The 13368-nt window shown below is 48.9% G+C and overlaps 1 protein-coding gene across 1 annotated transcript; it reads left to right on the top strand.

The window, feature by feature from the left end:
- Window positions 1-21: 21 nt before the first annotated feature.
- nod1 (nucleotide-binding oligomerization domain containing 1) lies at window positions 22-12813 on the top strand. Its single transcript, XM_047043421.1, has 12 exons — window positions 22-280; window positions 1078-1298; window positions 1432-1606; window positions 2543-4358; window positions 4609-4692; window positions 5417-5500; window positions 5627-5710; window positions 6665-6748; window positions 6837-6920; window positions 7171-7254; window positions 7405-7488; window positions 10106-12813. Exons 2-12 carry the CDS (start codon window positions 1104-1106, stop codon window positions 10176-10178), a joined length of 2847 nt encoding a protein of 948 aa, XP_046899377.1. The 5' UTR covers window positions 22-280; window positions 1078-1103; the 3' UTR covers window positions 10179-12813.
- Window positions 12814-13368: the final 555 nt, after the last annotated feature.

Below are 13368 nucleotides of genomic sequence, written 5' to 3'. Positions count from 1 at the left end.
GCGTGTTGCGCAAGCCCAGGCAGAAGTGTCAATTTTCTTCACTTCCTCAAACCTTTCCTTAGGTTAACGACTTCTTAACCAGTCACAACTATTCAATCCTACAGTTATATATGTCATCTGTTTATAGCCATACTGTAGCCAAGATTAGATGGGACCTGGGTCTAGGGACAGTCCCTACATACATCCGGATTTTCAACTGTAGAAGTCAAAGCGAGCGAGCGAGATTGATACCCACTGAGACAGCGCCGATCACAACAATGCTTAAACCTAGGGCTTAAAGGTAAGTACCACAAAGACTGAACTTGTTTTAAATATGCCGTGTTTGTTTTAGAACTGGTAACCTATTCAGGATAGGTACATGTTTTACAAAATAACTGTCACGTGTGTCTCTTCAAACTAAAAAGTGTGTTTCCTCAAAAACAGCGGAGGATTTCTCCCCATTATATTGTGGTTACTTTTCTAATTTCAAAAACATGATTTTAAAATCGAAAATGATCCTCGTTTACAAACTATTGATTACATAAATGGGAAGGCAAATACTGTAATAGTGAAGCTGGCTAAAACCTAAAATCCTACCAGGGCTCTCAAGTCTCACGCATTCGCCTCATGCATTTCAACCATTTCTCGCGCTCACGCAACACCTTGTATGTGTCACGCTGAGAATTAAGAGATAACTTGTCCAGCTATATACAATTAATGGACCAGGCGCAGGCATACGATGTGAGTAAGTTTTCTGCTTCTGCTTGATAGTTGTGTCGATTTAAATGCCACCTACCTGCCAATCAGAAACACCACCAGCACCCCCCCCCCCCTCTCTCTCTCTCTCTCTCTCTCTCTCTCTCTCTCTCTCTCTCTCTCTCTCTCTCTCTCTCTCTCTCTCTCTCTCTCTCTCTCTCTCTCTCTCTCTCTCTCCCTGTTGACAGATAGGCTATGATCATCTCACGCCAAACTTATGATACAATTTGAGAGTCTTGCTTCTTACTGAGTGGCTGAAATGAAGTAGCCTTACTGAATTATAAGGTGGTCTGGTGACCTCTTGTGGACAGTGTTGTGACTGCTGTTTACTGTTGATTACAGAACACGTTACTGAAATAAAACGAGATATGCGCGTGAACGCGAGCGGGGAGGCCGCCGTGCCTCAACTGATGTCTACCGTGCAGCTACTCACGTGGAACCGCGAGCTCCTGGTCTCACAGGTGAAGAGCACGCAGTGCATCCTGGACAACCTGCTGAAGAGCGGCTTCTTCTGCCAGGAGGACGTGGAGACGGTGCAGCCTGCTGTCACCAAGGCGGACCAGGTGAGGTTACCGTGCGACAGCCGTCGATTGCGAATAGCCCAACTCATGTTATATGATGCATACACACGGTGTGAATGCGTTTCTGGCTATAAGCGAAAAATGGACCACACTAATAAAAAAGTAAATTTTGCAGGTGCGTAAAATCTTGGAGCTTGTCCAAAGCAAAGGAGAGCCGGCCTGCGAATATTTCTTATACATTCTCTACAAAGTTTACGACGCCTACATCGACCTCCAGCCATGGCTTCAGGAGATCAACTATCAGCCACCGGACTTCATACAGGAGATACCCGTGGTCAACACAGACCCTAGTAAGTACATCAGCCAGTGTGTCAGCATTTTACATACGTCCCTGATTTCATGGCTATTTCTGTGTTTACTGGCCCTGACCTGTGCTTAACCTCAGTGTCTCACCCCAGACAAGTAGTTAGGGTTAGGGCTAACCCTGTTCTGCTAACCTCCAGTGTCTCTCCCTCACCCCAGACAGGTAGTTAGGGTGAGGGCTAACCCTGTTCTGCTAACCTTTATCTCTCCCTCACCCCAGACAGGTAGTTAGGGTTAGGGCTAACCCTGTTCTGCTAACCCCCAGTGTCTCTCCCTCACCCCAGACAGGTAGTTAGGGTTAGGGCTAACCCTGTTCTGCTAACCTCCAGTGTCTCTCCCTCACCCCAGACAGGTAGTTAGGGTTAGGGCTAACCCTGTTCTGCTAACCCCCAGTGTCTCTCCCTCACCCCAGACATGTAGTTAGGGTTAGGGCTAACCCTGTTCTGCTAACCCCCAGTGTCTCTCCCTCACCCCAGACAGGTAGTTAGGGTTAGGGCTAACCCTGTTCTGCTAACCCCCAGTGTGTCTCCCTCACCCCAGACAGGTAGTTAGGGTTAGGGCTAACCCTGTTCTACTAACCCCCAGTGTCTCTCCCTAACCCCAGACATGTAGTTAGGGTTAGGGCTAACCCTGTTCTGCTAACCCCCAGTGTCTCTCCCTCACCCCAGACAGGTAGTTAGGGTTAGGGCTAACCCTGTTCTGCTAACCTCCAGTGTCTCTCCCTCACCCCAGACATGTAGTTAGGGTTAGGGCTAACCCTGTTCTGCTAACCTCCAGTGTCTCTACCTCACCCCAGACATGTAGTTAGGGTTAGGGCTAACCCTGTTCTGCTAACCTCCAGTGTCTCTCCCTCACCCCAGACAGGTAGTTAGGGTCAGGGCTAACCCTGTTCTGCTAACCCTCAGTGTGTCTCCTTCCTCCAGTCAGTCGCTACTGTGAGAAGTTAAGGCACGAGCTGCGGCGGGACACCCGCTTCATCGCCTCGTACTCCCAGAGGGAGGAGACGCTGCTGGAGGAGCTCTACACCGACACCCAGATGGAGCTGCTGGACGGACACAATGAGAGCCTAGGCTTCCTGGAGAGCCTGGATCAGCTCCTGGGGGAGCCCGGGGTCTTCAACCCAGAGGCCGAGACGGTCTTCGTGACCGGGGACGCCGGCGTGGGCAAGTCCCTCCTCTTGCAGAAGGTCCAGAACCTGTGGTCGAAGAGAGAGCTACGGACAGACACCATGTTCTTCTTCAAGTTCCGCTGCAGGATGTTCAGCACCTTTAAGAAGACGGATGAGATCTCCCTCAGAGACCTGCTCTTCAATCACAACTGCTACCCAGACTGGGACCTGGACAACGAGGTGTTCGGGTACATCCTTCGCTTCCCGGAGAAGGTTCTCTTCACATTCGACGGCTACGACGAGGTCCAGGGGGATCTGGATCTGGTGAATGTGCCGGAGGTGGTCTCGCCAGAGGAGAAGAGCCACCCTCTCCTGCTGCTCATCAGCCTGCTCTGTGGGAAGCTCCTCAAGGGCTCCCGGAAAGTCCTGACCGCTCGGACGGGGACGGAGGTCCTGGCCAAAGTGATCCGAAAGCGGGTAGTTCTCCGGGGCTTCTCCCTGGCCCACCTGAAGACCTACACGTCCCTGCACTTCAAGGAACAGGAGCACAGAGACCTGGTGTGGGTCCAGCTGGACGCCAGCCCCCACCTGTGCGGCTTGTGCTCCACCCCCCTCTTCTGCTGGATCGTCTTCAAGAGCTTCAAGCACCTGCACACCATGTACGACGACTTTGAGCTGCCCGAGACCTGCATCACCCTCACCAACATCTTCCTCCTGCTGTCCGAGGTCTTCCTCAGCCGCTCGGCACTGCCGCCGACGGGGATGCTGAAGAGGAGCACCAGGTGCGCCGCCGAGACCCTCCAAGCCGGATCGCGGCCGCTGGCGGCGTTCGCCAAGCTGGCCTTACTGGGCTTGGAGAAGGGAGGCTTCGTGTTCAGCCTGGAGGAAGCCGTGTCCTGTGGGCTGGCAGAAGCAGACTTGCACGTGGGCTTCCTCCGGCCCGTCGGCTGCTACGACGGGACCGGTTCCACGGACGCGTTTGAGTTCCTCCACCTCACTTTGCAGTCCTTCCTGGCAGCCTTTGCCCTGGTGCTGGAGGAGCAGGCTGGGGTGAGCTCCATGCTGAGGTTCTTCACAGAGTGCAGCCGGAAGAAGGACGCTTCCTGTTTGCCGTGGGCCTCCTGTGTCCGGAGATCCTCCAAGCCCAGAGGAACAGACCCATTCAAAACCAAAGACCACTTGCAGTTTGCCAACCTCTTCCTCTGCGGGCTGCTGGCCAAGGCCAACGCAGGCCTGTTGGAGCACTTGGTGTCTCCGGCGTTGCTGGACAGGAAACGCTCGGTCCTCAAGTCCTACCTTTCCACCAGCATCAGGTGCCACCTGCGAGGCCTTCCGGTCCACACCACAGAAAACGAGGGCAGCAAGGTGCATGTTCTGCCCAACTTCCTGTGGATGCTCAGGTGCATCTTTGAGACAGGAAGTAGAGAGGTGGCTCAGCTGACAGCCAAGGGCGTCACGGCGAGCTACATCAAGCTGGGGTACTGCAACGTCTACTCTGGGGACTGCAGCGCCCTGAACTACGTGCTGCAGCACAGGAAGAAGAGGCTCGGTCTGGACATGGACAACAACAACATCAGCGATTATGGAGTCAAGCAACTGCAGCCCTCGCTCTGTACCATGACTGTGGTGAGGTTAGTCCTGCCTCAGAAAATATACATGAATACTACAATTGTACAGTTGGTCACCCCACAGAAAATATTTTTTATTAACTACCACAATTATACAGTTTTTCCCTATATACCACAGAAAATATATGAATGAATATCCCATAAGGGATTATATGACACATAGTCAAACCAAAACTATACTCAAATGGTAAGAGCTGGTCCATACGGGACACGTGTTGAGTTCAGCCAATCCAGCTCCACGTGTCTCCTGCAGGTTATCTGTCAATCAGATCTCCGACAGCAGCATTGAGATCCTGGCCGAGGAGCTGACCAAGCACAAAGTGGTGGAAGTATTAGGGTAAGGGACGTGTGGGACTTATGGGAAGCATGGGCCTGCAGATCAAGAGGTTGCAGGTTCAAATATACCCCGTGTTGAGATGACTATCAGTGTGAATATGACTTCCTGTGTGAATATGACTTCTTGTGTGGCGATGACTATAGACATAATAAAGAGTAGACGCCGCATCGACCGCTACTGCCTATTGGCGCTGACGAGCAGTGGGGTCACCATCTTGGAAAGGGCAACCGCTCCAGTCAGTGTAATCTGTTTGGCTGGGCCAATGAGCTGTCGGTGCATTTAATTAATCTTACTGAACACCGAACTGATTTTCATGCGGTTTGCTTTGCTGCAAAGGTCATACATGTAGCTATGATACAGGACATGGTTATTCTTTTCACAAAATACAACCAATACTATGGTAATGTTAAATCTTACTTGTGAAAAGTAATCCCCCAAGCTCTGTTTGCCATTGTCCGCCGATTGGAGCAGGAATATGCTGCACAGTGCTGGCATGTTGTTGATTCTGATACTACGCAACTAGGAATTTGCCCTGTCCAAGATGGCGGCCACATTTCTGGCGCCCAGCAACCAATGCGGCGTTTACTCTTTATTATGTCTATGGTGATGACTTCCTGTGTGGTGATGACTTCCTGTGTGATGATGGCTTCCTGTGTGGAGATGACTTCCTGTGTGATGATGACTTCCTGTGTGGAGATGAGTGTCTGTATTGTTTTCACTACAGACTCTACAAGAACCTCATCACAGACTTGGGAGCCAAGCTGGTCGCTCAGATGATTGAGGAATGTCCGAAACTACGAACAGTCAAGTAAGCATGATTTGATATCCTCATCATTTGCGGGTCTAGTATTAAACCTGGTATCTGTGACTGTAATGGGTAACCAACTGTATAGTGTGATTACCTTTCATGGAGGTGCTTTTTGCTTCTGTTCAGGATTGGCAGCAACAAGATCACCAGTGTGGGAGGGATCTACCTGGCCCAGGCCGTCCAGAAGAGCTCCTGCATCTTTGATGTTGGGTAGGAGAACATGACACTGGTCTGGTGGAGTTGGGTAGGAGAACATGAGACTGTTCTGGTGGTGTTGGGTAGGAGAACATGAGACTGGTCTGGTGATGTTGGGTAGGAGAACATGAGACTGGTCTGGTGGTGTTGGGTAGGAGAACATGAGACTGGTCTGGTGATGTTGGGTAGGAGAACATGAGACTGGTCTGGTGGTGTTGGGTAGGAGAACATGTGATTGGTCTGGTGATGTTGGGTAGGGAAACATGAGACTGGTCTGGTGATGTTGGGTAGGAGAACATGAGACTGGTCTGGTGATGTTGGGTAGGAGAACATGACACTGGTCTGGTGATGTTGGGTAGGAGAACATGAGACTGGTCTGGTGATGTTGGGTAGGAGAACATGACACTGGTCTGGTGATGTTGGGTAGGAGAACATGAGACTGGTCTGGTGATGTTGGGTAGGAGAACATGAGACTGGTCTGGTGATGTTGGGTAGGAGAACATGACACTGGTCTGGTGATGTTGGGTAGGAGAACATGAGACTGGTCTGGTGATGTTGGGTAGGAAAACATGAGACTGGTCTGGTGATGTTGGGTAGGAGAACATGACACTGGTCTGGTGATGTTGGGTAGGAGAACATGAGACTGTTCTGGTGATGTTGGGTAGGAGAACATGAGACTGGTCTGGTGATGTTGGGTAGGAGAACATGCGACTGGTCTGGTGATGTTGGGTAGGAGAACATGAGACTGGTCTGGTGGTGTTGGGTAGGAGAACATTAGACTGGTCTGGTCGGGTTAGAGACGGTGGTAGAATCAACTCAACTGACTAGGAGATGTTCTCTCCATCCTGTGCTCTAAATACTGTCTGTAATGTATATTTATAGGATGTGGGGGAACACTGTTGATGTGCCAAAGTGTTGGTTTCCAATGCCTAATTGGTAATATGTCCTGTCTGTAATGTATATTTCTAGGATGTGGGGGAACACTATTGGAGATGAGGGGGCTGTGGCGTTTGCAGAGGCCTTGAGGCATCACCCCAGCCTGACCAACTTGAGGTGACATCTACTTTCACCTATTTCTATTTCCTCTGAAACACAATGGAATCTGATTGGTTATACCGCCATTGTACCCACATCTCTTCAGCCTCTCAGCCAATGGCATTACCTCAAGGGGGGGGAGGAGCCTGGCCCAAGCATTGAAGGAAAACACGGTTCTCAGGATCTTCTGGTGAGACACTGTCTTCCTCTCCAGCCTTCATCCTTATCCTTACTAGTCTTCCTTACTGTACGGGTGTCTGTAAACTAGCTACTTTGTGTTTTAACAGTCAGACTAACTATGCTGTGTTACAACAGTCTAACTCTTGTCTTGTAACAGTCAAACTAACTCTGTTGTGTTCTATTCTAACTCTGTTTTGTTCTAGTCTAACTCTGTTGTGTTCTAACAGTCTAACTACAGGTGTGTCTTGATGTTATTGTAGGCTTGTGCAGAATCAGCTGACTGATGATGTGGCACCAGACATGGCAGAACTAATCAAAGCCAATACAGGACTCTCACACTTATGGTAGGACCTCCCCCCCCCCCCCCCCCACACACACACACAGTGCAGCTGCACACTGTCCTTGTCTTTCTTTACTGATCTGTCCCAACAAATGGCCTTTAAGCAGTGCGTGCTTCTGGTTGGTCTGTGTTCCTGATGTCTGGTGTCCTTCAGGCTGATCAACAACCAGCTGACTGTGGCGGGAATGCACATCCTGTCTGACGCCCTGTCCCACAACACGGCCCTCAAAGAGATCTGGTGAGGGTTGACGATTATTATATCATCATATTATTCTCATCAAATGTTCATTTAATGTGTTAATTTAGATGCTTTTATCCAAACCGACTTACCGGGGCTTGGATTCGAACCCCAAACCGTTTGATCTGCTTTCAAATGCTCTAACCGCTAAGCTGTACCCGTCCCATTACTTGTTTCGTGTTGTCAGCTGTGTTGTCACCTGTGTTGTCCGCTGTGCCTCGTTTGGTCTCTGTCTTGCGTCCAGTCTTTGTGGGTTGGTGTATCTGTCTAGATGTGTCACTGTGAGTAACCCCGCCATGGTCTTGTTGTGTATCAGTAAAGTCCCTGTTGTCACCTCTGCTCTTAGGTCCCCGCACCTACCCTATGACACAATGCCCTTGTCTTTACTACGCTACCCCGTGACACAATGCCCTTGTCTTTACTACGCTACCCCGTGACACAATGCCCTTGTCTTTACTACGCTACCCCGTGACACAATGCCCTTGTCTTTACTACGCTACCCCGTGACACAATGCCCTTGTCTTTACTACGCTACCCCATGACACAATGCCCTTGTCTTTACTACGCTACCCCGTGACACAATGCCCTTGTCTTTACAATGCTACCCCATGACACAATGCCCTTGTCTTTACTACGCTACCCCGTGACACAATGCCCTTGTCTTTACTACGCTACCCCGTGACACAATGCCCTTGTCTTTACTACGCTACCCCATGACACAATGCCCTTGTCTTTACTACGCTACCCATGACCCAATGCCCTTGTCTTTACTATGCTACCCATGACCCAATGCCCTTGTCTTTACTACGCTACCCCATGACACAATGCCCTTGTCTTTACTACGCTACCCCATGACACAATGCCCTTGTCTTTACTACGCTACCCCATGACCCAATGCCCTTGTCTTTACTATGCTACCCATGACACAATGCCCTTGTCTTTACTACGCTACCCCATGACACAATGCCCTTGTCTTTACTACGCTACCCCATGACACAATGCCCTTGTCTTTACTACGCTACCCCATGACACAATGCCCTTGTCTTTACTATGCTACCCCGTGACACAATGCCCTTGTCTTTACTACGCTACCCCGTGACACAATGCCCTTGTCTTTACTACGCTACCCCGTGACACAATGCCCTTGTCTTTACTACGCTACCCCGTGACACAATGCCCTTGTCTTTACTACGCTACCCCGTGACACAATGCCCTTGTCTTTACTACGCTACCCCGTGACACAATGCCCTTGTCTTTACTACGCTACCTCGTGACACAATGCCCTTGTCTTTACTACGCTACCCCGTGACACAATGCCCTTGTCTTTACTACGCTACCCCGTGACACAATGCCCTTGTCTTTACTACGCTACCCCGTGACACAATGCCCTTGTCTTTACTACGCTACCCCGTGACACAATGCCCTTGTCTTTACTACGCTACCCCATGACACAATGCCCTTGTCTTTACTACGCTACCCATGACCCAATGCCCTTGTCTTTACTATGCTACCCATGACCCAATGCCCTTGTCTTTACTACGCTACCCCATGACACAATGCCCTTGTCTTTACTACGCTACCCCATGACACAATGCCCTTGTCTTTACTACGCTACCCCGTGACACAATGCCCTTGTCTTTACTACGCTACCCCGTGACACAATGCCCTTGTCTTTACTACGCTACCCCGTGACACAATGCCCTTGTCTTTACTACGCTACCCCGTGACACAATGCCCTTGTCTTTACTACGCTACCCCGTGACACAATGCCCTTGTCTTTACTACGCTACCCCATGACACAATGCCCTTGTCTTTACTACGCTACCCCGTGACACAATGCCCTTGTCTTTACTACGCTACCCCGTGACACAATGCCCTTGTCTTTACTACGCTACCCCGTGACACAATGCCCTTGTCTTTACTACGCTACCCCGTGACACAATGCCCTTGTCTTTACTACGCTACCCCGTGACACAATGCCCTTGTCTTTACTACGCTACCCCGTGACACAATGCCCTTGTCTTTACTACGCTACCCCGTGACACAATGCCCTTGTCTTTACTACGCTACCCCGTGACACAATGCCCTTGTCTTTACTACGCTACCCCGTGACACAATGCCCTTGTCTTTACTACGCTACCCCGTGACACAATGCCCTTGTCTTTACTACGCTACCCCGTGACACAATGCCCTTGTCTTTACTACGCTACCCCGTGACACAATGCCCTTGTCTTTACTACGCTACCCCGTGACACAATGCCCTTGTCTTTACTACGCTACCCCGTGACACAATGCCCTTGTCTTTACTACGCTACCCCGTGACACAATGCCCTTGTCTTTACTACGCTACCCCGTGACACAATGCCCTTGTCTTTACTACGCTACCCCGTGACACAATGCCCTTGTCTTTACTACGCTACCCCGTGACACAATGCCCTTGTCTTTACTATGCTACCCCATGACACAATGCCCTTGTCTTTACTATGCTATCCCGTGACACAATGCCCTTGTCTTTACTGCGCTAGCTATTTCTGTTTTCGGTTTCCACCAAACTGTACTGTGGGGTTTTGGGCTTGTTCCTGATTTGTTGTGTGGTGCGTGTCATGTTACCCGGCAGTGTGAAGGGGAACAGAGTGAGCCAAGAGGAAGAGGCGTTGTTCAAGGAGCAGCCCCGGCTTCGCTTCCACTGAGGGGATGTGGCGAGCGTGGACTGAGCATGCTCGGAGGAGAGCCAGGGGACTGGATGCAGTTCTGCTTTTTAAATGATGATTATTATGATTATATTTATCATTCAAGTATGTGTGCCTGCTGTGCAGTCTGGGGTAAAAAGGAGGGGGGGGGGGGTCTGAGATGAAAGCCGAAGCCCCTGTAAGTAGGATGCCGTTGTGTTAAGCAGCAGCTGTGTAAAAGCCTCTGACCCAGCTGGGACATAAGGGTTGCGCTGTACTTCCACCCTGTGGAGAACACTCCACACAGACAGCTCTGCTGAAGCCTGAACACAGCCGTCTGAATCAGGTGTGCTGGAGCAGGGAAACATCCAGAGCAACCCTGAGGACCAGAGCAGACCTCTGCTGTACAGGGAGTGTATGTGTGGCAGGTCCAGTAGGGTTGTGCAAGCGAGAGGAAGTTGAATGTGTTTCCACAGACTGGCAGACACCACTGAAACTAACCAACACTCAACCACACCAAGCTTTTAAAAGATCTGCTCTTTTAATTTCATTTTCTGTACATAATTTTTTTGTTGTAGTTTTTGTTTGACATGAATGGAATGTTATAACATATACAGTATACTGTGTCTAAAAAATCTCTTGAAATAAAAAGATGAATGTTTTCTAGGCATGTACTGTTGGGTGGGTTACAGAAGTACCTTAAGATGATGAGCCACAATAAAAGGGTTTTTATTCACAATCTTATGATGACATCTTTCATTCAAGTTAATCTATTTTCTAAGCATTCATCTTCCTGTCATAGTGTGCATGTGTAGCTGGTGTGGTTTCATGTCATGGTTTTGTCTTATCCATGTTTGCAGTAATGTTCAAATTTTGTGTTAATGCAAAGAAGGATTTACATTTAGTCATTTAGCAGACGCTCTTATCCAGAGCGACTTACAGTAAGTACAGGGACATTCACCCCGAGACAAGTAGGGTGAAGTGCCTTGCCCAAGGACACAACATCATTTGACACGGCGGGGAATCAATCCGGTAGCCTTCTGATTACTAGCCCGACTCCCTCACCGCTCAGCCATCTGACTCCCAACTCCCAAGGAGTTGGGCAAAACAATGACATGAAATCACACCAGCTACACATGCAGCTACACATGTATATTAGAAATATACCATCCAGTCAAGCTTTACCCAATCACATGCTAGGATCAATACAGGATATTATTGATCATCTTTTAACCTTGATCACCCTCTCCCTGTCAAACAAAGCCCATCGTTCTGTTACTACGGGCAACAATCATCAGGTAAACACCTTGTTGCCAAGGTGGTTGTGGATAGGTGTTGACCCTCTAGGATTGATATGGGCTCAGAGAAAGCAGAGTAACAGACATCTGGTTGAACATACATTGACCCCCTCGGCTTACAACACACACATACAAATGGGATAATAAAAGGTGCTTGACGTCTTACAACTCATATAAGGCTGTCCTGGCAGTCCAGTGTGTCTCCTGAGTCCCTCCCTCCCTCCCTCCCTCCCTCCCTCCCTCCCAGAGATCAACACAGGACACAAACGATGCTTCACAATCATGAGCTGTTGCGCTACATTTTTTTTTGAAGAGAAACAGATTTCTTTAAAGGTGAGGTTCAAGCCTCGGGTTACTGGGGACTTAGGGAGGCTGTTGTTTTCATATACGCTGTACACCAAACAGGAACCCCCACCAGGAGACAACTTTCACACATGAGAACAAGGTTCTCCACAACATTGACCCCATGAAAAGGAGAAGCAGCATTAGTTTTTTTTACAGGAACACGATGTAAGCCAGCTGAATCAGGAGTAAGAGGAGATAACCCAGCAGTTAGCATTGATGAAACATGAAAATACACTTTGGAAACCTGCGAGAATACACCCAAACAATACAGATCTTCTAAATTGGGCTGTTTAATTATTCTTTAACTACTGAAACACCTTTGGACGTGCCATGAAGATTCAGCTTACGGTGACAGGTTATATGCGGGAATCCAACATCATTACAGACTGAGCTAGAGGATACATCACTAAACACAGCTGTAAAATCACCCGGGGCCGTAAAATCACCTGGGGCTGAAATCGAAGATGACGCACTGATTTTAAAAAGCTTTGACTTTAAAATGTCACCTAGGCGTATATATTTTCTTTTACTTCCATGACTAATCTGGATAAATCTAGGTCGAAACCACTCAACGATTAGCAGCGTATTCGTAGAAAGCTTTAAAACCTTTAAAAGAAGAAATGTTTCAAGGCCTTTTTAATAAGAGAGACGCTGAAATGGGATGTTTCTTTTTAGATGATGTGCAAATAAAAAAAATGAGGATTAAAGGGAGAGTCAGCGCATACTCCAACCACAGTTTTGTCAAACTGACTCATGAAGTCATAAAGATCGTATCTCACCATGAAGCTGAAATCAGGACATGTTAACTTTGACTCTGAGAAAATCCCATAAACCTATTACATCCTTATTTAAACCGTCATAAACAACAGCCTCAGTAACGTTTCTTTTGAATTTGACAGTGGACTATCCCTTTAAGTGGTCATAGAGGGGCCCGACATTCAAATGCCTCATTAGCATCTTGTTCTACTGCTGGCTCCCCACCAGTTAGGAGGAAGGGTCTCCTGGTGCCTCCACTGTGATAGGCTGAAGAGTTACGGGCTAAATCTTCTGATTGGTGGAAGCCAGTGTGCTATATCAGGCAGGCAACTACTGTATTAGACAAGAAAAATTGACAAACTTGGAGAAACATGATGAGCGAAAAGAGACAAACCCTCTCATCTCTCACTGAGCATTAAGGCCTGACTTCTGGTCTCTCTCTATTCTTGCGCCCCACTCACAGAACAAAGAACAAAAAAAGAAAAATAACACACCACAACATTATTACAGTATGTCGAATTTCGCACAGTCAAATCATTTTGCATAACTGACACGCATCATGATAAATATTGATTGACATGGAGGGTGGAAGAAGGGGAGAACCCTGTGAAAAGCTAGGACACATCTCGACCCGTCAGGAACCGCGGAGCTGGAGGTCGTCAGGGGGGTCGGGGGGGGAACCGCTGGCCCAGGATAGGGTCCTCAGGGTGGGCATCGGGGCTCAGCACAGGGCCTCATGCCCCAGACGGGTATTGCTACAGTCTAAGAGGACCCTTCTCTTTGCTACAGTCTAAGAAGATCCTTCTCTCTGC

Source organism: Hypomesus transpacificus, chromosome 2 (assembly GCF_021917145.1).
Source record: "Hypomesus transpacificus isolate Combined female chromosome 2, fHypTra1, whole genome shotgun sequence".
In the NCBI taxonomy this organism is placed as follows: domain Eukaryota; kingdom Metazoa; phylum Chordata; class Actinopteri; order Osmeriformes; family Osmeridae; genus Hypomesus; species Hypomesus transpacificus.
Note: the sequence above shows the minus strand (reverse complement) of the source record. Positions and strands in the feature narration are given on the sequence as shown.

Excerpts from the sequence above, each read along its gene's own strand:
- nod1 (XM_047043421.1), top strand. The coding sequence starts at position 1,104 with ATGCGCGTGAACGCGAGCGGGGAGGCCGCCGTGCCTCAACTGATGTCT. Across the intron at positions 6,921-7,170 it reads ACGGTTCTCAGGATCTTCTG|GCTTGTGCAGAATCAGCTGA; the intron begins GTGAGACACTGT and ends ATGTTATTGTAG. Across the intron at positions 7,489-10,105 it reads ACGGCCCTCAAAGAGATCTG|TGTGAAGGGGAACAGAGTGA; the intron begins GTGAGGGTTGAC and ends GTTACCCGGCAG.